Genomic DNA, 25,553 nt, shown 5'->3' with positions numbered 1-25,553 from the left:
ATATTTCATGTCCAAAACCGATCAATGCAGTTTCAATAAGTGACGATGTCACAAACTTTGACAATGTCAAAGTTGAAGATTGTGATGAGAAATCTAATGATAAAAATGAAAAAATTGAAAAACAAAAATTGTTTTTAGAATTAAAAGAAAAATTCAAAAATACTGTTTTGCAATCTACTGAAATAGGTGAATGCTCAAAGCAAAAACCTGTTAAGAAGATTGTTGAACAAAAACAAATTGTTAAAAAGTCGAAAAATGTTCAAAACAAAAATAAAAGCTCATCAGATCAATCATCCAATCGCATTCAAAAGGCACAAAAATTGAAAAACGAAAACTCAAAAATTGTTGGTAATAAGTGGTGCAGGTTTGACCACAGTGCTCAAAAGTCAAATCCAACAATCAAGAGGAGGAAGGAGTATGACCAAGCCAAACAGTGCTTTGATCTGAGCGTTTGGTATGACAATGGTGATTGGTATGATAACAGAGTGTGCTACAAATGTGGTTTTCAAGGACACATTGCTGTTAACTGCCAGAGACAGAGATTTGAGACGAGAAGATGCTATAATTGTCAAATCAAAGGTCACATTGCAAGAGATTGCCCAAGGAGATCAAATGAAAGATTGAGGGTTAATTCTCAGAAATTGGCAAAGAAACCAGTCACTGTCAAGCCCAATGAACTGAAAGTTTCAGAACAGAATGTCAAAGAACAGAAGGTCCAAGAACCTAAAGTTCAAGAACCTAAAGTTCAAGAAAAGAAAGTGAAGCTTTCTCAAGGGCAAAAAGACAAACTGAGAAAGAAGAGGAAGAAAGCAAGAGTATTTGAAGACTCTCACTAAAGATTCCGTCAACATCCAAGGGGGAGTTTGTTAGTGCAGTTGTCTGTCGACTACATCTTCGTTCGAGTTTTAGAGAGAGAGAAAGTCAAGTCGCTACGAGTTTCACCACGGATTGACTACGACAATATCCAAGTTGGAGTTTGTGATGCATTTATTGTCTATCGCCTTCGTCAATTCGAGTCGTAGTGAAAAGCCGGAAGAAATCAAGCGCATAATGTCACAATTTGTTAGAAATAGCAAGGTGGCATTTTGGTAATTAATGAGAATCCTCATTAATTCCAAGGCCTATAACTATGATGTTGATGACATAAGTTTAGAAGTTAGTGAAGTGAAGACTTGAATGACTTTCCTCCACATTTGTACTTTTGGAGATTCAAGTTTAGAGAGAGAAAGTCTAGAGAGAGAAAGTGTTGTAAACGTGAATCTTGTGCTGGATTTGTCATATCTTTCAATAGATTCTCGTTACTAGTACGTTATTGTGTGTTCGGTCACGCACGTTCACGGATTCCGCACGTGAAACGTTCGTTACGCAATCGAACGGCGTCAAAACCGGTCCTACATCAATAATATATTTTATATATATATCAATAATATATTTAGTCTAACATATTAATATTATTATGAATTTCGAAACTTGTTTAGCTAGGATTTAAGATTCTATTGATATATTTAGTCTAACATATTAATATTATTATGAATTTCGAAACTTGTTTAGCTAGGATTTAAGATTCTATTGATATATTTAGTCTAACATATTAATATTATTATGAATTTCGAAACTTGTTTAGCTAGGATTTAAGATTCTATTGAAGTTTTAGTTTAACAATAGGTTATTGAATTAATAATAAGAATTTGTATTAGATTAGATTAAATATTATTATTATTATTTGTATTAGATTAGATTAAATATTATTATTTATTAGTATTATCAATAATTTTAATCAATTAAATGAAAGAATGACAAGTGTTCCAAAACAGGTTTCTTTTATTATATAGTATAGATTCCATTGTATAATTATCTTTTAATTAAAAAAATAGATGACTCCAATAAATAGCATGTGTCATCATTAGTTTCTTTTATTATATAGTATAGAAGATTAATACTTTACAAAAAAAAGAAAAAAAAATAGTTTCTCCTCACCCTTCATAAGGGGTGTACACCTTATGTTTTTGGGTAAGAGAGAAGTTAAAGAGGGAAAACAACATGACAATATATGATTAGCTTAAAAAAAATTTCCCACAACCTCTCATGAGCGGCACACCCCTTTCACCCTTAGGTCTGCTGTAGTGAGGCGGTATGTGGCTTCATAGCGCCATATAGCGTCGGAAAACACTATGACGAAGGGGGCTATCGGCCCAAAAATTTAACCAGCGCTATATGCATCGCGACACCATGTGGTGGTGATTTTCAAATTCTGACCGTTGGTAACGGTCGAATGTAAAAAAAAAATCAATTAACTTTCAATATTTCCTTTAAATAATTACCCCTTCTCTTATATTTTTATAAATCCACACACTCTCAAACACTATTTCTCTCTACCCTTTTTTTAAAAATCCACAAATTTTATACAATGCATCCATTCATCCGTGGTTTCATTCCTCCCCGATCAAGTGCGGACCTAAACCAAAGTGGTAATCCTACCCGCCCCGTGTTGCCGGTTCCCACTCGACCCACCCCTTTCGGCTCCGGTTTTGTCGATTACAATCAACAAAATCCCGGGTTCATGAATCTTTTGAACCAACCGCTCTCATGGGACCCGAATCTCTACGGGTGGAACCCGAATCAAAACACCGACGAAATGGGGTTGTCTTAAGCGTTCGGGTCGGCTCAAAAAATGCACGAACTTTCAAACCGCGTACCAACACAATTTTGCCGGACGGAAAAGTGGAAGCAAGGACGAGGACATTACGCAAGCGGCGTTGGTCGAGTATACAAATGCTAATGGCCATTTCCCGTACCTAAGGTGTTGGCAAATCCTTCCCCATAGCCCCAAATGGGCCAACATCTATACTCCTAGCGGTCGGTCGGAAAATAAAAGGCCGTCAAAGAGGTCCAAAACAAACGAGTTAGGTGAACCAGAAACGCCAACCTCCGACGCTCGAAACACCGAGTTGAACGAGGATATTCTGGATGAAGAGCCGGTGGAAGAGCTACCAAGACTGGCCGGAAGAAGAAGCCGGGCGAAAAGGCCCGAGTCGTCGTCGATGTCGATGGGAACCGAAATGCGTAACGCATTTTCAGAGATAAACAAACGACTTCAAGACATACACGAACTCGGTACTAAACGTATGGAGGAGAACCGCGAAGTGACCAAGATTATGCGGGATAGACAATGGGCTCACGACTTTGAGCTCTACTCGAAACCACACGACCACTTAATGGGAAAAGCGTTGAAGATGGCGTTGGCACAAAAGGAGCGAATAAAAAAAATATAATCTTTGATTGTGTAATGTTTTTTTTATTTTATTCTAGTTTAATCTTTTTTATTTTACTTTTTTTTTTATTTTATTGTAATCTTTTTTTATTTAATGAAATGATTTTTAATTTTAAAAAACCAAGAAATTCATTAAAAAAATGAAAATTAAATAATTGAGTAATGATGACAAAGGGGTTTTATGACTACGGTCTCAAGTTGCATAATGCCTTATAAAGCTCCGTAATGAAATGACGTGCCACATGCCACATAACACATGCCACATGACTACAGATGAGCTTAGGTCGTATGTAATGGGGCGCGGTGAAGGCCATAGCGCCGGTATGGAGCCCCCCACACCGCCCCCCCCCCCCCCCCAGCGCGATGATCAAAAAAAAAAAAAACCGGCGTGAAAAAATTTGCGGCGCGAGAAGGTGGGCATTTTCCACTTTGGTCCCTGCATTTTACAATTTGGTCCCTGCATTAATACACTTTGGTCCCTGCATTTTACACTTTGGTCCCTGCATTTTACACTTTGGTTATGATGAGGTAGGGCTTTATGACTACGGCCTCAAGCCCCATAAAGTCCCGGGGTGACGTGGCATGCCACATGGCGCATAACGCCCCTTTGGGGGCTTTATGACTACACATGGCCTTAGAAGGGTTTTGTATGATTACCATGAAGTGTGACTGAGGGCGTTAGTCTGACCAACTCTACCACCTCCACCTAATCCCCCTTGAGTTATCTATAAAAGAGCAGTAGTTTCCCCGGAAGTTGAAAATCAAAACCAGCAGCAATGGATCTTCTCCTTGTAGAGAAAACCCTGATTGCCTTATTTGCGGCCATAATGGGCGCAATTGTTATATCTAAACTCCGTGGTAAGAAACTGAAGCTCCCTCCGGGGCCCATTCCGGTTCCTATCTTCGGCAACTGGCTCCAAGTGGGCGATGATCTGAACCACCGCAACTTGACCGATCTGGCGAAAAAGTTCGGGGAGATGTTCCTCCTCCGCATGGGGCAGCGCAACCTGGTTGTGGTGTCATCCCCTGAACTGGCGAAAGAGGTGCTCCACACCCAGGGAGTTGAATTTGGATCTCGAACACGTAACGTGGTCTTCGATATCTTCACCGGAAAAGGGCAGGACATGGTGTTTACCGTCTATGGTGAGCACTGGCGCAAAATGCGACGGATCATGACCGTCCCCTTCTTCACCAACAAAGTTGTGCAGCAGTACAGGTCTCGTCTCGTCTCTCTCTTAATTATTATTACTATTATTTTCTAGTACCATGTATGTATGTATGTATTAGAATTTGAGTAAATAAATAAAAAGTTGTTGGTTAATTGATTGATTGATTCAGGTATGGGTGGGAGGATGAGGCAGCGGCGGTTGTGGAGGACGTGAAGAAGAATCCGGCGGCAGCCAGTGAAGGCGTGGTGATCCGGAGACGGCTACAGCTGATGATGTACAACAATATGTTCAGAATCATGTTCGATAGGCGATTTGAGAGTGAAGATGATCCCTTGTTTTTGAAATTGAAGGCGTTGAACGGTGAGAGGAGTCGATTGGCGCAGAGCTTCGAGTACAACTATGGCGATTTCATCCCCATTTTGAGGCCCTTTTTGAGGAATTATTTGAAATTGTGTAAGGAGGTTAAGGAGAAGAGGATTCAGCTGTTCAAGGACTACTTTGTTGATGAAAGGAAGTACGTGCCTGCCTGCATCTTTCAATTGAACTTGCTGTTGTAATTTATTTATTTATTTATTTATTAGTGTTTTTTGGTGGAAACAGGAAGCTTGCAAGCACCACGAAGAACCAGCAAAAATGCGCCATTGATCACATTCTTGAAGCTAAGGAGAAGGGAGAGATCACTGAAGACAATGTTCTTTACATTGTTGAAAACATCAACGTTGCTGGTATCATATCATCAATCCCCCCCCCCCCCCCCCCCATTTATTATTATTATTATTATTATTATTATTATTATTATTATTTAATTGCATTTCCCTACTTGATTAACAAAAGTCCCTCGTTTTATAGTCAATGATTAAACACAGACTCGTCATCCAGATTTTGAATTTTTTCAATCCAAGAATATTCATTCCATCACATATCCAAAAAAATTTATTCCAGCCTTAAATCAATGATTACTTTTAGGCGGTTTACACAAAGATAACTAATTGTTTTTGTAATAAATTTGCAAATGTCATGATTAATAAAGTTTCAAATAACTTCTCTTTTGAACGGGGGGGTATAAAAGGAGCTTTCTAATGGGCGGCTTTCTTACTTTTTATGTGTCATCTTTGTTCTCTTTGCCGTATAATATAAAATATAGTAGTAGTAGTTATCATACAACTACATTATTATATAATATATAATAATTTTGGTGATGCACGTAAATACAGGAAATTAATGATGAATCAAATATTTTTAATATATATATATATATATATATATATATATATATATATATATAGGGTTGAGTTCATTTCAGAACTCTAAATAACTACAGAACTTTCAGAACTCCTAATAAACAATCATTTTATATATAAGTTTTTGCATTTAGGATCTTTTTATCATCTATTATATGTATTTCTTTGATTACATACATGTTAAAAGTAGTTTACATATGTTTAATTGCCAAAATTATATATATGTGTCATAACTAATTACATATATGTAAAAAAACTAGTTTACATATGTGTAATTATAAAATAACATATAAAAAATGATAAAATTACTCTTAACATGTATGTAATCGTAAAAATACACAAAATAAATGATAAAATTATCCTAAACATAAAAATTTATAAATAAAAAGATTGTTTATTAGGAGTTCTGCGAGTTCTGTAAATATTTATGGTTCTGAAATGATCCTGACCCTATATATATATATATATATATATATAAAATCTTTTAGATGTAACATTCATTCATTCATTCATTATTAAATGTCAACTCTAAAAGTGAGTTACAACCATGTATTTGTTTGTTTACTACAACTTGTCTACCTAACACATTTGGAAATGAGGTTCATGTTCTACACCTACCCCGATAATATATATATCTGGGATTCAGTCTATGATATTTATCTATGATTTTGTTTGATCAACTTATATTAAAAAGTCAAACTGACTATTATATTTACTTCACTATCTTGTTTGTTTGTATTTTAGCAATCGAGACAACTCTATGGTCAATTGAATGGGGAATCGCAGAGCTCGTGAACCACCCCGAGATCCAAGCCAAGCTCAGGCATGAGCTTGACACTAAGCTCGGACCTGGTGTCCAAATCACTGAGCCTGATGTTCAGAACCTCCCCTACCTCCAAGCCGTGATCAAAGAAACCCTTCGTCTACGCATGGCGATCCCCCTTCTAGTCCCTCACATGAACCTCCATGATGCTAAGCTCGGTGGGTTTGACATCCCGGCTGAAAGCAAGATCTTGGTCAACGCCTGGTGGCTGGCCAACAACCCTGACCAGTGGAAGAAACCGGAGGAGTTTAGGCCCGAGCGGTTTTTGGAAGAGGAAGCGCATGTTGAAGCGAATGGGAATGACTTTAGGTACTTACCGTTTGGAGTCGGGAGGAGAAGTTGCCCTGGGATTATTCTGGCATTGCCAATCCTTGGTATTACAATCGGTCGTTTAGTGCAGAACTTTGAGCTGTTGCCACCACCGGGACAGTCTCAGATTGATACAAGCGAGAAGGGCGGGCAGTTCAGTTTACATATCTTAAAGCACTCTACCATCGTTGCTAAACCGCGGTCCATCTAAATGTTCTTTTAATGTTATAACCAGGTGTTACTATTGTTGTGTGATTTAAAGATTTTGAATGTACATCGTTTCAATTACAAATAATTCAGAAACCATGATACTATCTATATTAGCATACTTGAATACTAATCATACTTGAAACAAATTTGATAAAGGCGGCCTTGGGTTCAAGTCTTACAAACGACAAAACAAATTTGATTAAGGGGCAGAATTTTGTGTTTAGCAGAGTAGGGTTTGCTATTCAGAAGGGGGTAGCGGCGAAGCTTGTTGCTCGCCTACCTGCCATTAGTTTGTAATCGTATTGAGCTTGTTCCTAGTGTTTGATTGATTTTAGTGCTTATATGATATTATTTAGAAGCTTCCGTTTAAAAAAAAATGAACCTTTGCTTTAGTTATAATAATATATACGGTGTGTATATAATGATCCATTATTTCTATCCCACTTTTAAGTCCTGTGTAATGTTTGTTATACAGGAATAACAGACATAATGTAATGGAGCATTACGAGCGATTGAAAAAAACGGTGTTTGTTTGGTAAATGGAATGGAATCACCGATTACATAAGGAATTCCATTCCCTCAAAATCATTCTATCCTCCCCTATGTTTTTTTTTTCATTCCATCCCCTCTTGCACCCTTCATTAACAACACCACAAGTCACCACTGTCGTCACCACCCACCATCCACCATCACCGCCACCACCCACCAATTGCCGCCACCCGCCACCGCCTTGCCGCCACCCCGATGGCCACCGCCGCCGCCACCGCCTACCACCGTTTCGACCCACCACCGCCTTCGCCGCCACCAACCACCACCAACGCCCACCGTTGCCATCCACCGCCGCCTTTGCCGACGCCAACCACCACCGATACCCACCGACGCTACTCGCCACCACCGCCATCCACCGTCGCCACCATCCACCACCCACCCGTCGCCGCCTTCGCTGCCACCAACCATCACTGCCACCGTCGCCACCACCGCCACTTGCTGCCGCTGCTACCACCCGCCGCCACCAACCACCACCAGTCACCGCCGAGTTTATTTCTTCATCTTTTCTTCCCTACCAAACAATACACTATAATAATTCATTCTATTCCAATATGGTAACCAAACAAAATAGGGAATAGTAATGATCCATTCTATCACCTCGTCCATTACATTACCTTAGCACCCGGATCCTTTCCCCGCTTACCATGTGAAAACAAGAAAACTGAAAACAAAAAGAGAAAGCGGTAGTCTTTTTGCCCTTGAAGTATGTTACAAAAATTATCTAAATGGGAAACCAAAACCTTTTCCATCCTAACAGGCTAGGCCCAGTACATAGTTCGGGTAAAAAAATGTTGGAAATAAGCATGAATTTCACAGTGTAGTGAGTTATGATACGGTATAAGCTATGCTAGTAAAAATTGTGATCACAGGTCTGGACATGTAAATTTTTATTGAGTGGATAATATTTCACATAAGCCTTTAGTATTTGTTATCTTAATTAGTAACTAGCTTACAACCTCGTGTATTACACGGATTGAATGACGAAAAATGTAAATGATAAACTTGTGTATAGTTCACAAAATAATCATAAACATTTATACAAGTGACGCTATGAAAAATATATATATCACATATATATTTACCCCATTTTATTTTGTGAAAATCCCACCTCCGATATTTTGTAAATAAAGTCGTGGCGAAATTTACACTTTGAAAACAAGTCAAAAATACATTTATAACACTTGTGATGAAAATATTTCTAAGTGTTAGGTTTTTGGAAAAATTTCGCCAGAGTTTCCCCTGTAACTGGAGGTGGCCACGCTCCGATATTTTGTAAATCTGACAATCCTCACTAAATCAGGTATCCGTACGACTTAATTAATAATTAATTACTGCTTAATTACTGTGCTTACTTGAAATTGTGGATAAACTGCTACTTGAATTCTGACACGTACACTTACTTGCATCATACCTTATTTGCTGTCACTCCATTATCTACATACTGAACTCTAGTGACAACCTTGATGCACGAAAGCACAGTAGCACTATGAACGGATAACCTATTAAACATGCTGATATAGCCAGCATCAGGCAGACACCGCCTCTAAGGCCTGTATGAGCCAGAGATAGTTACTACACTAGTAGTGAGTGTAGGGATACGAGGGTTGTAGAACTGCGTCACTAGGTATAAGTTACAGTGACCGGATGTGCCTAAAACGTACTCTAAGTACAAAATTCAGCACTTTAATTAAAAATTCAGCATTTGGCTAACTAATAAAATGCCAGAACATGAGAAAGATATTACTAGACACTTTCCAAAGTGTCGGGAATAAGTTGTGTCACTAAAAATAGTATTAACGGCACTTTAAAGCTTTGTTAAGCACTTTAACGGATCACTATCCAACCGAACAACCGGACTTTACTCGGAACATAAAAATATTGCCATTCACATTGTTTTTATTTTTCTGAACCAGTTAGGGTCCCTGAATACCCTAACACCCGCCAGGGGCGGACCCACAATGAAAGGAACGGGGTCCCCGGACCCCAATGTTTTTAAAAAAAATAGTAGATCCGGTATATTAAATTTTATAAGGACCCCATAAATACAATTAGGTGGACACCATAGAAAGAAAAGAAAAGCTGGTGTAGTGGCAAACCTCCCTCTTTAACAACAAGAGGTCATGGGTTCAATTCTTTTATAGCATCTTTTTTATGTTTTTTTTAAAATCTAGTTCAAACCTTGCTCTGACCCGACACGAACAAGGACCGACCCGAAAACTTTAACGTTTTGTTATGAAAATTTTAAACACCGAAAAAATGGACCCAATTGGAAAAAAATCCTGGGTCCGCCGCTGACACCCGCTATAATGCATAACACGCTAGTAACCGAGTTAACCTCTAAATTAACTTAACTATAACTTAACTAATGGTTGGAAACTAACCGGATTACCCCCCCCCCAACCGAATTCGGTCACATTGTGACCCTCCCCATTTGTACTTGTTGATTAAAATAATCATCTATGCCTAATATCTAGAAGACATAGAAACCGTTGGATAATGATCATATGATTTGCCTATAAGATCCACACTAAACACAACATAACTTTCCATCACAAAACTCAACCTCACAACTCTCTCTCCCTCTCCCTAAGCTCTCGGCCGAACACCCCCTCCACCATCCATCCATCTTTCGATTTCCATCTTCTCATTTCAAGTGCATTCAAGTGTCAAGGATCACATACGAGGAAGCTTGGTGCATTCGGAATGTCACACCCCCAAAAATCCACATGCGGAACACCACCGCTTGGAGGCGTGACTGACCAGGATCCAGCCACTAATCATACTGAGCATTGATTTAATATTAGAAATAATTACTATCCAAGGTAGTTAGCAACATTGCAGTTTAAGTTCGATGATTAGTTTAACAAAACAGCGGAAGCATAAACCAAAGTAATTTTAAAGATAGTTCTTAGTTCAAAATAATTAAACCCAACACACGGGTTTTGACGAACACTACACATCCCCAAGCAGCAGCTCCTCAGTCACGGGTTACCTGCAAAGCATGCAGTAAGGGGTCAACAATAATGCTGAGTGAGTTCACTAGTTGTCCAGTTTTAGTTTACCAAAAACTTAAGTTGTTTAGATAAAGCATTTATAATCACGTTGTGGGGAGCTACCCCATCTGTAAGCTCACTAAACTGTAGATACCGAAACTGTTGACGGAATATTATCGTGCCCCGAGTCAATGTCTATCGTCATTGACCATGTTGCAAGGTCTACTAGTTCACGCCCAATCCCCCCGGTCACGGTGTAAGGTTGTTAAACCTAATAGCGCTATCAACTAATAACCCGTTCGCCCCCGGAGATTAATCGGTACTGTAAGCAGGGACTTAAAGTGATAGAGTTTCGTTTAGTCTGGCTAGTTGTGATTTATAAATAATATCCAAACGTATCTCCCCCGGAGATAGTACTTACCCATTCTGATTTCCCCCGGAGTAATGGGTCAAAAGTGTTTTCCCAAAGTTGGTAGTTTGTTCGTGTCCCTCCGCGGGACGCATGCTTTTAGTGTGTGAACTCACCTTGGGTTGCTCGGCAGATTAGGTCACTTGTCAAACACGTTGGTCACCACGTCCTAACATGGTTACCGGTATAGGTCAGGTTTGGTGTACAAGCATTCACGTATAATCTATACACATAACTGACACGTAACATGCATGCAATTAGACGGTGGGTTATTGGGCCGGCCCTAACATTTACACAGTCAAACAGCAACAGATAGTCCAGTCAACAGGTAGCCCATGTTACACACATTATGGCCCAATAACCAAAGTGGACAGCCCAGTCGCAACCAGGTGGTCTCGAGTCGCAACCAGGAGGTCTCGGCTTGTCATGCTGTGGTTGCGAGTCGCAACCGCGTGGTCTCGAGTTGTCACGCTGTGGTTACGAGTCGCAACCGTGTGATCTCGAGTCGCAACCGTTGCAGTTTCGAGTTGTCATGCTATGGTTGCGAGTCGCAACCGTGTGGTTTCGAGTTATCACGCTGTGGTTGCGAGTCGCAACTGTGTGGTTGCGAGTCGTAATGCTGTCCTTTTCATGTTCACGTGTAGATTCAGATACATCAGTCCGAAATGTACTATGTAATCAGGCCCAAATCAAGTAATAGCCAATAAGGTTTCACTAACACTTTTCCTAATCTGACCATAAGTAAAAAAAATAGATCAAACTTTGCCCTTTTTGAAATCTTCAAACCATATTCAACAAGTTCATCACAAGTTCATAGTTTTCTAGGGTTTTCATCTTAACATAATCATACATTTTTGAACCAAAAATCACATATTTCATCAAGATCATCATGCAAGAACAAAGAAACATACATTTTGTAGCCGAAATCTTATGTTTAACAACATCATTTTGCAAGAAACAATGAAGCATAGTATGGTTAGCCATGAATACTCTTAAACTACCATTATCTAGCCATCTTTAAGAATGTTAGCAAGTATTCATACATAAGGTTTTACACATATAGTCAAACTTCACAAATCACCCAAAAATCATGCATAACACTACTAACCAAGCATTTTCTAGTTCATTCAACACACATAAGTCCTATGCACATAATAATAACACTAACCGGTTGAGAAGAAGGAGCCGAAACAAAGGAAAGGAACCGAGAAAGTAAAGTGTCCGAATGATGATGATCTTGTCCGAGATTCCTTGACCGAGATCCTTGCTTGATCCGAAAGTTGGAAGAGAATGGGATGTTGTTGAGGGTTTGCTAGTGAGAGAGACTAGAAGAAGTGTGGGTATGTTTGTGTAACAAATGAGGGAAATGGGGAAAGATTGGGATTTATATACAAGGGATCAAAAATAAGCTAAGGGGTTTCGGCCCAAACCGGTTACGGCCCAAGAGGCCCACTCGAGACCGAGTGGCCCACTCGCAACCGAGTGGTTGCGAGTCATGGTCTCGACTCACATACATATATATATAATACATACATATCACACATATCACGTAAAAAGTCACGTTTCCATTTAATAACATATATATACACAAAGATAATACAAGATGTTCGTTCGGAAAAACCTAGAGTGTCACATTGTCCCCAAGTTTTAAGAACTTTCGTCCCGAAAGTTAAAGCAGCCACTGTCAAGCTAGAGTGTTTCAGCGGGGTGTCACATCATCCCCCCGTTAGTTTGGAATTTCGTCCCGAAATTCGGTTGTAGCTTCAGTGCTGGGGTTTTCGTTTGGGAACAACTGGCGATACTTGGACTTCATCTGGTCTTCCCGCTCCCAGGTAAACTCTGGGCCACGTCGTGAGTTCCAACGAACTCGCACGAGAGGTATCTGGCTACGTTTGAGGGTTTTGATCTCTCGATCCGTGATCTCAATTGGTTCCTCAGTAAAGTGTAGCTGTTCATCAATAGTGAGTTCCTTGAAAGGAATTATGAGTGTTTCATCTGACAGACACTTCTTCAGATTAGACACGTGAAAAACATTGTGCACTGCACTCAGCTCTGCAGGCAGGTTCAATCTATAAGCAACCTTACCGATTTTCTCGGTAATTTCGAATGGTCCAACATATCGCGGGTTCAGCTTGCCCCGTTTACCGAAACGAACCACACCCTTCCAGGGTGAGACTTTAAGTAGAACCCGGTCCCCGACCTGGAATTCTAGCGGTTTCCTACGCTTATCAGCGTAGCTTTTCTGACGGTCACGAGCTGCCGCCATGCGTTGCCTGATCTGAGCAATCTTTTCCGTTGTGTCTACCACCAGTTCTGGGCCTGTGAGTTGACTGTCACCGACTTCCGCCCAGCAAAGAGGTGATCGGCATTTACGACCGTACAATGCCTCAAAAGGTGCCGCCTGAATGCTAGTGTGGTAGCTGTTATTGTAGGAGAATTCCACCAGCGGTAGATGCTTCTCCCAGTTCTTGCCAAAATCGATCACACATGCTCTAAGCATGTCTTCCAGGGTTTGGATGGTGCGTTCAGACTGCCCATCCGTTTGTGGGTGGTAAGCGGTGCTCATGTCCAAACGTGAGCCAAAGGATTTGTGCATAGCTTGCCACAACTCGGAAGTAAATCGAGCGTCTCGGTCGGAAATAATGGAAGTTGGCACCCCGTGTCTCGAGACTACTTCCTTTAAATAGATTTCTGCCAAGGTAGAAAACTTGTCTGTTTCCTTAATGGCCAGAAAGTGTGCAGACTTAGTCAATCGATCTACTATCACCCAAATGGTGTCATTCCCGCGTTGGGATCTAGGTAGCCCCGTAACAAAATCCATGGAAATTTGCTCCCATTTCCACTTCGGGATTTCCGGTTGCTGGAGTAGGCCTGCTGGTTTCTGATACTCAGTCTTGACTCTTGCGCAGGTCAAACATTTGCTAACGTAAGCTGCTATGTGGGCTTTCATGCCAGGCCACCAATAAGTGGTTCTTAAGTCGTGGTACATCTTATCCGAACCAGGATGTACTGAATAACGGGACTTATGGGCTTCGTCCATCACAAGCTCTCGTAGATCTCCGTAAAGTGGGACCCAAATGCGCCCTGCCACATAGTAGGCGCCGTCTTCTTTTTGCTCTAGTCGTTGTCTCGATCCTCGCAGGGACTCAGCCCTGATGTTTTCCGGTTTCAGAGCTTCAGTCTGAGCATTTCGAATCTGGGTAGGGAGATTAGACTGGATGGTAAGTTGTAATGCTCGCACGCGCTTGGGCGTAGTGTCTTTTCGGCTGAGGGCGTCTGCCACAACATTGGCCTTGCCCGGATGGTACTTGATGGCGCATTCATAATCATTCAGAAGTTCGACCCATCGGCGTTGTCGCATGTTTAATTCCTTTTGCTTGAAGATATGCTCGAGACTCCTGTGATCGGTGTAGATAGTGCACTTGGTACCGTACAGGTAATGTCTCGATATCTTAAGCGCAAAGATCACTGCTCCTAGTTCCAAGTCGTGCGTAGTGTAGTTCCTTTCGTGCGTCTTAAGTTGTCGAGAGGCGTAAGCGATAACTTTGTCGCGTTGCATTAACACACAACCGAGCCCATGGATGGATGCATCGTAGTAAACCACAAAGTCGTCAGTTCCTTCAGGTAACGAGAGAATAGGAGCACTACAGAGGTTATCCTTTAGTGTCTGAAATGCGGTTTCCTGAGCTTCACCCCATTTATAAACCATACCCTTCTGGGTAAGAGCCGTGAGAGGCTGAGCGATCTTTGAAAATCCCATGATAAATCTTCGATAGTATCCCGCTAGTCCCAAGAATTGGCGGACTTCGGTCGGAGTCTTAGGGGTAGGCCAATTCTTTATAGAGTCGATCTTTGCAGGGTCAACGTGAATTCCATCCTTGTTAACCACGTGCCCAAGGAAATGGACTTCTCGAAGCCAGAAGTCGCATTTCGAGAACTTGGCATACAGTTGCTCATTGCGAAGGAGTTCGAGGATAAGGCGTAGGTGCTGTTCATGCTCTTCTTGACTTTTCGAGTAGATCAGGATGTCGTCTATAAACACGATCACAAATTTGTCGAGATAGGGTTTGCACACTCGGTTCATGAGATCCATGAATACTGCGGGCGCGTTGGTCATTCCAAAGGGCATAACAAGGAATTCATAATGACCATAACGAGTTCTGAATGCAGTTTTGGAGATGTCTTCATTACGGACCCTTAGCTGATGGTAGCCTGATCGCAGGTCAATCTTAGAGTAGTAGCTTGATCCTTGCAGTTGATCGAATAGGTCGTCGATTCGCGGGAGAGGGTAACGATTCTTGATGGTAACCTTGTTCAGCTCACGATAGTCGATGCACATTCGGAACGTGCCATCCTTCTTCTTAACAAAGAGTACCGGTGCTCCCCAGGGTGATGAACTAGGGCGGATAAACCCTTTATCCAATAGTTCCTGTAGTTGAGTAGAGAGTTCCTTCAATTCTGCGGGGGCTAGTCGATAAGGTGCACGAGCTATTGGCGCTGCTCCGGGAGCTAGCTCGATTTGGAATTCGACCTGACGGTGGGGAGGGAGTCCAGGTAGTTCTTCAGGAAATACCTCGGGGTAGTCACGCACTACCGGAAAATCTTCAATCCTCTTTTCCTTTTCCTGCGTGTTGGTGACAAGTGCTAAGATAGCGGTGTGCCCTTTTCGTAAACACTTCTGGGCTTTCAAGAACGAGATAACGCCAGAAATTTCTCTGCCTTTGCCACCTTGTACAATAGGAGGTTTGCCAGAACGGCGGGGAATACGGACTGCTTTCTCTTGACAGAGGATCTCAGCGCGATGCTTGGATAACCAATCCATACCGATAACGACGTCGAAGCTTCCAAGAGTAACAGGGAAAAGATCGATGCTAAACGTCTGACCAGACAACTCTAGTTTGCAGCCTTTGATAACATGTGAGGCCTCGATGTTTCTACCATTAGCTAACTCGACGATATGACGTGAACTTAGTAACGAAAGCGGACGCTTAAGCTTCTTACTAATACGTAGGGACACATAACTAGCATCGGCTCCAGAATCAAATAATACAGAAACATAACGATCATCGAGTAGGAACTTACCCGCCACGACATTGGGGTCATTCCTCGCTTCTCCAGCTCCAATCACAAAAGCCCTTCCTCTAGCACCATTCCCAGTGTTGTTCTGATCGTTGTTTCCAGCTCCCTGATTGTTGTTGCGGTTCTGGTTCAGTTCAGGGCAATTCTTCTTATAGTGCCCCTCAGCTCCACACTGGAAACAACCCTTGGCATTCCCGTGATGTTGTTGCTGCTGGTTCTGTCCCATGGGACGTGGGCTCCTACAGTCCTTGGCCTCGTGCCCCATTTTGTTACATCGCTGACACTGGCTTTTCCCACAAGGCCCATTGTGATGTCGATTGCACTTGTTGCACTTGGGGTGGTTACCGCGATAGCCACCCTGTTGTTGAGTGCCCTTGTTGTTTTCAGTTTTCCTTTGCTGTGCTGGGGCCTGAGTGGGGTTAGCATCCTTGCTTTGATTTCCTTCCCACTTACGCTTGTTGTCACTAGAAGTTCCGACAGTAGCACTGATCCTTTTGGGCAACCTGCCCTCTTCTACGGCCTGATCTGTAAGTTTGTGAGCAAGTCGAACGATCGGCTGAATGGTAGTGAGGTTGGCTGAAGTTACATGGCTTCGAATTTCTGGAGCCAAACCCTTGACATACAACTCGATTCTTCGATACATAGGTCGAGACATGTTTGGGCATAGAGCAGCATAGTCATTGGACAGCTTGGTGTAGGTTTCAATCTCTGACCCAACCATCTTAAGCGCATAGTACTCGTTCTCAAGCTTGTGGATGTCATCCCGGTGACAGTACTCCTCCTTAATCATGTCCTTGAAATCCTCCCACGCGGTAGCATTAGCAGTTTCCAACCCAAACATCTGAATTTACGCCTTCCACCAAGAAAGCGCGATTCCTTCAAGCGTAGCAGTGGCAAACTTCACCCAATTTGCAGGGGGACACTCACAGACAGCAAAGACAGCTTCAACTTTCTCAATCCAATGTAGAAGACCTATGGCACCCTCAGTGCCGTTGAAAGGGAGAGGCTTGCAATCCATGAAAGTTTTGAAAGTACACACGGGTGGTTGCGCAGGTGCATGCTGACCTGTTCGTGAGAAGCGAAGCGTACAAATTTAGGGATAAAAGGCGATGTGGCGGTAGGATCTAAACATCCTAGGGTAACGAGTTTACCTCCAGGGTGAGCTGCAAAAGCTGCAGCCACCGTGTTAAGCAGGTTAGTGAATTGAGCCTGAGTCATGTTGCTGTTTCCTCTTCCACGTCCACTCATTGTCTTCAAAATCAGAAAACGCAGTATGAGTGTGATGTTGTAACGTAGCGAGAATGAGATAGAAGAGAGAGGTGTATCTATCTAATTAGGCACACTAGTACGTATAGTAAAACAGAAAACACAAGGTAAGCAAACAAGTAGACACTGGTCCGAGCTATGAGGTCAAATGTGTCGAGCCTTGCACTTGGAGTGTAGTGTCGTCGCGAGTCACAGGTTATAGTCTGGTTTTTCCCAAAAAGATTTTCCCCTTTTTAAAACCAAGTTCACTATAACCAATGGCTCTGATACCAATCTGTCACACCCCCAAAAATCCACATGCGGAACACCACCGCTTGGAGGCGTGACTGACCAGGATCCAGCCACTAATCATACTGAGCATTGATTTAATATTAGAAATAATTACTATCCAAGGTAGTTAGCAACATTGCAGTTTAAGTTCGATGATTAGTTTAACAAAACAGCGGAAGCATAAACCAAAGTAATTTTAAAGATAGTTCTTAGTTCAAAATAATTAAACCCAACACACGGGTTTTGACGAACACTACACATCCCCAAGCAGCAGCTCCTCAATCACGGGTTACCTGCAAAGCATGCAGTAAGGGGTCAACAATAATGCTGAGTGAGTTCACTAGTTGTCCAGTTTTAGTTTACCAAAAACTTAAGTTGTTTAGATAAAGCATTTATAATCACGTTGTGGGGAGCTACCCCATCTGTAAGCTCACTAAACTGTAGATACCGAAACTGTTGACGGAATATTATCGTGCCCCGAGTCAATGTCTATCGTCATTGACCATGTTGCAAGGTCTACTAGTTCACGCCCGATCCCCCCGGTCACGGTGTGAGGTTGTCAAACCTAATAGCGCTATCAACTAATAACCCGTTCGCCCCCGGCGATTAATCGGTACTGTAAGCAGGGACTTAAAGTGATAGAGTTTCATTTAGTCTGGCTAGTTGTGATTTATAAATAATATCCAAACGTATCTCCCCCGGAGATAGTACTTACCCATTCTGATTTCCCCCGGAGTAATGGGTCAAAAGTGTTTTCCCAAAGTTGGTAGTTTGTTCGTGTCCCTCCGCGGGACGTATGCTTTTAGTGTGTGAACTCACCTTGGGTTGCTCGGCAGATTAGGTCACTTGTCAAACACGTTGGTCACCACGTCCTAACATGGTTACCGGTATAGGTCAGGTTTGGTGTACAAGCATTCACGTATAATCTATACACATAACTGACACGTAACATGCATGCAATTAGACGGTGGGTTATTGGGCCGGCCCTAACATTTACACAGTCAAACAGCAACACATAGTCCAGTCAACAGGTAGCCCATGTTACACACATTATGGCCCAATAACCAAAGTGGACAGCCCAGTCGCAACCAGGTGGTCTCGAGTCGCAACCAGGAGGTCTCGGCTTGTCATGCTGTGGTTGCGAGTCGCAACCGCGTGGTCTCGAGTTGTCACGCTGTGGTTACGAGTCGCAACCGTGTGATCTCGAGTCGCAACCGTTGCAGTTTCGAGTTGTCATGCTATGGTTGCGAGTCGCAACCGTGTGGTTTCGAGTTATCACGCTGTGGTTGCGAGTCGCAACTGTGTGGTTGCGAGTCGTAATGCTGTCCTTTTCATGTTCACGTGTAGATTCAGATACATCAGTCCGAAATGTACTATGTAATCAGGCCCAAATCAAGTAATAGCCAATAAGGTTTCACTAACACTTTTCCTAATCTGACCATAAGTAAAAAAAATAGATCAAACTTTGCCCTTTTTGAAATCTTCAAACCATATTCAACAAGTTCATCACAAGTTCATAGTTTTCTAGGGTTTTCATCTTAACATAATCATACATTTTTGAACCGAAAATCACATATTTCATCAAGATCATCATGCAAGAACAAAGAAACATACATTTTGTAGCCGAAATCTTATGTTTAACAACATCATTTTGCAAGAAACAATGAAGCATAGTATGGTTAGCCATGAATACTCTTAAACTACCATTATCTAGCCATCTTTAAGCATGTTAGCAAGTATTCATACATAAGGTTTTACACATATAGTCAAACTTCACAAATCACCCAAAAATCATGCATAACACTACTAACCAAGCATTTTCTAGTTCATTCAACACACATAAGTCCTAAGCACATAATAACAACACTAACCGGTTGAGAAGAAGGAGCCGAAACAAAGGAAAGGAACCGAGAAAGTAAAGTGTCCGAATGATGATGATCTTGTCCGAGATTCCTTGACCGAGATCCTTGCTTGATCCGAAAGTTGGAAGAGAATGGGATGTTGTTGAGGGTTTGCTAGTGAGAGAGACTAGAAGAAGTGTGGGTATGTTTGTGTAACAAATGAGGGAAATGGGGAAAGATTGGGATTTATATACAAGGGATCAAAAATAAGCTAAGGGGTTTCGGCCCAAACCGGTTACGGCCCAAGAGGCCCACTCGAGACCGAGTGGCCCACTCGCAACCGAGTGGTTGCGAGTCATGGTCTCGACTCACATACATATATATATATATAATACATACATATCACACATATCACGTAAAAAGTCACGTTTCCATTTAATAACATATATATACACAAAGATAATACAAGATGTTCGTTCGGAAAAACCTAGAGTGTCACACGGAACGTGAAGGACCTCTCCTCATTGCTTTTATCCACCCAATCTTCGACTAGTTTCTTCCCTAGCCTCGAGCTAGTAGTAAGTTGCTATAAACGCCCTCTCGATCTATTGTAAAGTGGTTAAAATGAAATATGACGGTTAAAACTCATGAACTTACAAGATGATATGTAAAAAGTCTACTAAAAAGTTAGAGATGTTGGTTAAAAGCTATGTTGTTGTGTAAAACTTGTAAGACTTGTCTTGTGGTGATTATTTAGTACCGATCTATGTTGTGGTAGCTCGGATCATCATCTAACCCGGATGGTCATGTTCATGGATCATGACATAGAATTTGTTCAAGTGTGAAAAGGGTTAAATGATGAAACTCTACCACACACTAAACATGAACTTGTGTAAAATCGATTTTACTTACGAAATAGTATTCTAAACTAGTAGATCTACGGATCTACAAACGGTATTTTCAAAGGACCAAGTGTCAAGAGAAAACATACTTTAAAACCGGATCTTTCATGAACAAGAGTGATTTTTAAACACACAAGTGTGTAAACACTTGTGTAACACTAAGTTTCGACAAAGAATTATTTTTGTCAAATTTCACAAAAAGATGTGAAAGTATATTTTCTTTAAAAACAAGATTTTCAAGAAACCAGGTAGATTATTACAAAGATCCACCAAAAGTAATGGAAATTACTACATATTATGGACAAACCACAAGTTCATGTAATTTTTGCGATTTACTTATATATATTGACTAATTTGATGGTTTGGAAATTGTTATTGTGAATGAGAAAATTGTTGATTTGAATTATAAAAGAAAATGATACGCTTGAAAGCGTGACCACCTCCAGTTACAGGGGAAACTCTGGCGAAATTTTTCCAAAAACCTAACACTTAGAAATATTTTCATCACAAGTGTTATAAATGTATTTTTGACTTGTTTTCAAAGTGTAAATTTCGCCACGACTTTATTTACAAAATATCGGAGTTGGGATTTTCACAAAATAAAACGGGGTAAATATATATGTGATATATATATTTTTCATATCGTCACTTATATAAATGTTTATGATTATTTTGTGAACTATACAAATATTATTTTTAGGGTAAAAATAATATTACCAAATGTTAACGATTCCAAAATAATACGAACGCCTTCACAGTAATTATTTAAGTTTCACCTGTAATTATTATTACCACTCGATCTTTAAAACGTAACTTACGCATTTTAAGAAATATTTATGAACGCGTATTTTTGTCAAGGTATTATTTTGGGAAAATCATATGTATTAAAATATAATATTTTTGGGAAGAATATTTATATTTTGGAGTTAGAAATAAAATAGAGTAAACTGCCATTTTGGTCCCTATGGTTTGGCCAGTTTTGCCACTTTAGTCCAAATCTCAAACTTATTACATCTGGGTCCCTGTGGTTTGCATTTTGTTGCCATTTTAGTCCAAATTTCAAAAACCCTATTTTTTTGACTGTTACAACCTCCTATTTTGTCCTGTAGTGCAGGGGTATTTTGGTCATTTTGCTTTTTATTTTACATTTTCTTTATTAACATCATCCCCAAATAAATAAATAAATCATAATCATCATCATCATCCCCAAATAACTGACTCTCTCTCTTTTCTCTCTAAATCGATCAGATCCAGATCCACGATGCTCTCTAAATCGATCAGATCCAGATCCACCATCGTCATCGTCATCTCCGGCGTCGTCCCTACCGAAACTCAGATCCACCATCGTCATCGTCATCTCTGCGTTCCTCTCTCTCTCTCTCTCATGTTTCTCTCTCGTTCGGCTCTCTTTCTCTCTCCTGTTTCTCTCTCTCTCTCTCTCTCTTTCTAGTGGAATGTTGTTTGAAGGAGATGGTGTTGTGATGTAAGAGAGAGAGAGAGAGAGAGAGAGAGAGAGAGAGAGGTGCAGTGGTTACAGGGGGTCCGAGAGGGTGGTGGTGCTTGGCGGCGAGAGGGGGGTGGTGGTGGTGGCAGGTGGTGGTGCTTGGTGAGATGGTGATGACGTGTCGTTTGTTGATTTATGCAAGGTTACTTGAATCTGTGTTGGATTGGTTTTTGTTACTTGAATCTGGTGGTTACTTGAATCTGTGCTTTTTAATCATTAACTTGAACCCCCTGCATCTGCTATGATTTATTGTTGTTGTTGTTCTGGCAGTGGCATTATTATTTATTAAGTTTTTTTCAAGGCTATGATGATCAGAGTATCAGAGTATTCTGGTGGTGGTTATGATTTTTTTAGTAAACTGCGAGGCTGTGATGATTTCACCTAATCCGAGTCAAAATTGGGTCAACATTTGAGATTTTCCGCAACTTGGCGTGGCAGAATCGGAGGAGGGCAAGTGCGCTTGCAACCTCTGTTTGCAGCCATGGCGGTTTTGATTTGTTGTTGGAGCCTCGTTTCTTTTTACAAATCGGTTTTTGATTTTCTTGAAGATGACGTTCTTGATTTTCTGGATTTCATGGGTTTTGATGATGATGTTTGATGATGTTCTTGAAGATACAGATCTGAGCCTCGTTTCTTTTTACAAATCAGTTTTGTTTTTGTGATGGTTTCTGGTTTTGTTTTGGGTTCTTGATTTTCTTGAAGATGATGTTCTTGATTTTCTGGGTTTTGATGATGAAGTTTGACGATGTTCTTGATTTTCTGGGTTTTGATGATGAAGTTTGATGATGTTCTTGAAGATAGATGTTATTAATTACTGAAATGTTATAATAAATTAACATGGACCAAAATGCCCCTGCACTACAGGACAAAATAGGAGGTTGTAACAGTCAAAAAAATGGGGTTTTTGAAATTTGGACTAAAATGGCAACAAAATGCAAACCACAGGGACCCAGATGTAATAAGTTTGAGATTTGGACTAAAGTGGCAAAACTGGCCAAACCACAGGGACCAAAATGGCAGTTTACTCAATAAAATATATATTAAGTGAGACTTAATAATATATTTCGAAGTTATACGAACGCACATGTATTAAATCCCCCATCCTTGGGAAGGAAAATAATTACCAAGTATTTACAAAATGAAAACACGAAATAGTTGTCTAACTATTTCCCAAAAACTTAAACCATAAAGCTAAGGCACGGTCGTCCGTCTAATAGAGTTAGTACGTGTAGGTCGTCGCACAGCTGCTTGGTCAGGAGATAAACTTGGTAGAGACGCACCACTGTGAGTTCATGTCCCCCTTTTCTCTTAACTGTTTTCAGTTTTCTAAACTGCGGGGGTGAAATACATGTTACTATATTTATGAGTACTTTATACATGGTATGGTTAGCGTAAGGAGGTTTACTACTTAGATCATGTGAGTGGGTAGGCGGAAACTTGAGGCCATTAATCCTCAGGGTAGGACCGAGGGACAGGAGCGGTAGATCTATCTGGGTGTAGCGAGCCCAGCCCCAGGCCCAACATAACGGACCTCGGGGTGACTTTGTGCCCAACGCATAAATCCGCTAGGTTTGAGTCTTCCTACTTGCACTTCACACATATCAATGGCCTTGCAAACCATTGGTGATCACTTTTTCCTTATTTGTTACATACCAGGATTTTATACATACAAAGGTTTTTATTACTCACTTATACATGAACTCGCTCAACATTATTGTTGATTTTTTTTCCAACTTACATGTATTTCAGGAAATTAAAGATCTGGCGCGGTATGTTAAGTTTTCCCGCTGCATAGGAGTTACGAGGTCATCCGGGTTTAGGGGATGTGACTTTTTCCTGGACGAGTCACAGTCCTTAAACTGTGTTTGTTTCATGTCGATGTTTTCTGAACAATGATATATGTTATCAGGTTGTAGTTTCAGTTGCTTGTGTCAACGTCTTCAGACAATGTTATGTTACTTATGTTTTTAAAACTTAATGGATGATCTTGCATGGTTTTTATTTCATATAGCTTTGTTATGATTAAGCTATGGTATTAAGAAGTCACACCAAATTAACCACGCTTCCGCAAAGCCAGGGTGTGACATAACCCAGCTACTTAGGACTGTATCCCTGCTGACTCAGACTACTTAGCTAAGGGTAACGTCACCTTCAAAAGACGGGGCCTACCATATTATGCATTAATAACTTAATTAATTATCTTTCAATAATCCGACCCTTTAGGATTGTATCCTTGCTGACTCAAACTACTGGGTTGAGGGTAACGTCACCTTCAAAAGAGGGGCCTACTACAATAACTAAGATAATCTCTTAAACAAGTGCAAAAGTGCGAAAATAATCAAAGGTTACACTACACACGAGTCGGGTCCAAGTGATTCATCTTGTCTATCTGTTTTTATTTTTATTTTATTTTTCAGCATTTTAGTTAGTTTTATTCTCTTAGTTTAAAAACCTTTTTCTAACATTTTGATTTGATTAGACGTTGAGGATAAACCGGTATTAAAAGCTCTTGTGTCCTTGGACGACCTCAGTATCTTACCAACACTATACTACGTCCATGATGGGTGCACTTGCCCATATGTGTGTTTAGTGTTAGTAAATATCGTGTTTTATAAATTTAAAACTTGGCTAAAAAGTGTAAAAGGGCTTAAAATACATACGTAAAATATAACACACTTCACGCACATCTAGTTTTTTGGCGCCGTTGCCGGGGTAACAAGTATTTTAAGAAAGTTAGGAGTCAACGGCCTAATCATTTTTTTTCTAATTTTTAGGATTTTCTTAAATTTTCAGCTTCTGCAGAACTCAGCACGGGCCGTGCCCGCTGAACACGCCCCGTGCCCAATCTTTGGAACTGGCAATCTTGTTTTAAGTCAGACAGTAAGCTGAACACGGGCCCGTGTCCACTCAACACGCCCCCGTGCCCAAGATTCAGTTACTGAAAACAGAACCGTAAGATCCCAACGGTTGGTAATTTCTGACACAAAAATGAGTGATAATGATCTTTTTTACATTCGGCACTCTTATGGTACGTGGTGTCAATTATGTGGAGGCGGTCATAAAGAATTAGAATGTTATTTTCTAAATTATAAGCCCCATTATATAGACCCATCGTTTGCCTGTATCCCTAAGAGGGGCGAAAGTAAAAATAATCCTTATCTCTCCCTCGAAGGCGCCCAACCAGATATTTTAGGAGAAGTGCTTCTTGATGAACTATTTCAATTAGAAGATCTGATTCTTAATTGGTTAGAAGAACTTAAGATGGATTTCCTTAATTCATCTCAAGACAATGACCAAGAAGAAGTGTTGGGATCATATTCAAACAACCTCGTTGCTCCCCATAATACCTTCAACTCTAGCGAAGACTTGGACGATAGTCGTCCCTGTGCCGATTGTGCCGTGAAGGACTCCCCAACGACTTCGTTCGATGCAAACATAGACCTGAGCGATTCCGCATACACCTTCTTTAACAAGAGCCCGGAAAAGGGTTGGACTTGTCCACCTACATTTAGCATAGGAATTACCCTCACCGACAACCTCTTGCGTTCTCGTCTTAATCTAGATCAATTAAGGTATCTTAGGCACTTTGGGGTTGTTCCCTCCAGTAAGGAACCGCCCGATCCGGATAAGTTACTTGAAAATAAGCAAACTCCATAAGACAGCTTCCAGACACGGGGCCGTGCCCAGGTCAACACGCCCCCGTGTCCATCCAAAGAT

The 25,553-nt window shown here is 40.9% G+C and overlaps 1 protein-coding gene across 1 annotated transcript; it reads left to right on the top strand.

Moving 5' to 3' along the window:
- Positions 1–3,934: 3,934 nt before the first annotated feature.
- Positions 3,935–7,178, top strand: LOC110867747 (trans-cinnamate 4-monooxygenase). Its single transcript, XM_022116753.2, has 4 exons — positions 3,935–4,487; positions 4,610–4,954; positions 5,041–5,165; positions 6,426–7,178. The coding sequence occupies exons 1-4, from the start codon at positions 4,048–4,050 to the stop codon at positions 7,022–7,024; spliced, it is 1,509 nt and encodes a 502-aa protein (XP_021972445.1). The 5' UTR covers positions 3,935–4,047; the 3' UTR covers positions 7,025–7,178.
- The last annotated feature ends 18,375 nt before the right edge of the window (positions 7,179–25,553 follow it).

This window comes from Helianthus annuus, chromosome 7 (assembly GCF_002127325.2).
Source record: "Helianthus annuus cultivar XRQ/B chromosome 7, HanXRQr2.0-SUNRISE, whole genome shotgun sequence".
NCBI lineage: Eukaryota > Viridiplantae > Streptophyta > Magnoliopsida > Asterales > Asteraceae > Helianthus > Helianthus annuus.
Note: the sequence above shows the minus strand (reverse complement) of the source record. Positions and strands in the feature narration are given on the sequence as shown.

Excerpts from the sequence above, each read along its gene's own strand:
- LOC110867747 (XM_022116753.2), top strand. The coding sequence starts at position 4,048 with ATGGATCTTCTCCTTGTAGAGAAAACCCTGATTGCCTTATTTGCGGCC. Across the intron at positions 4,955-5,040 it reads TACTTTGTTGATGAAAGGAA|GAAGCTTGCAAGCACCACGA; the intron begins GTACGTGCCTGC and ends TGGTGGAAACAG. Across the intron at positions 5,166-6,425 it reads TGAAAACATCAACGTTGCTG|CAATCGAGACAACTCTATGG; the intron begins GTATCATATCAT and ends TTTGTATTTTAG.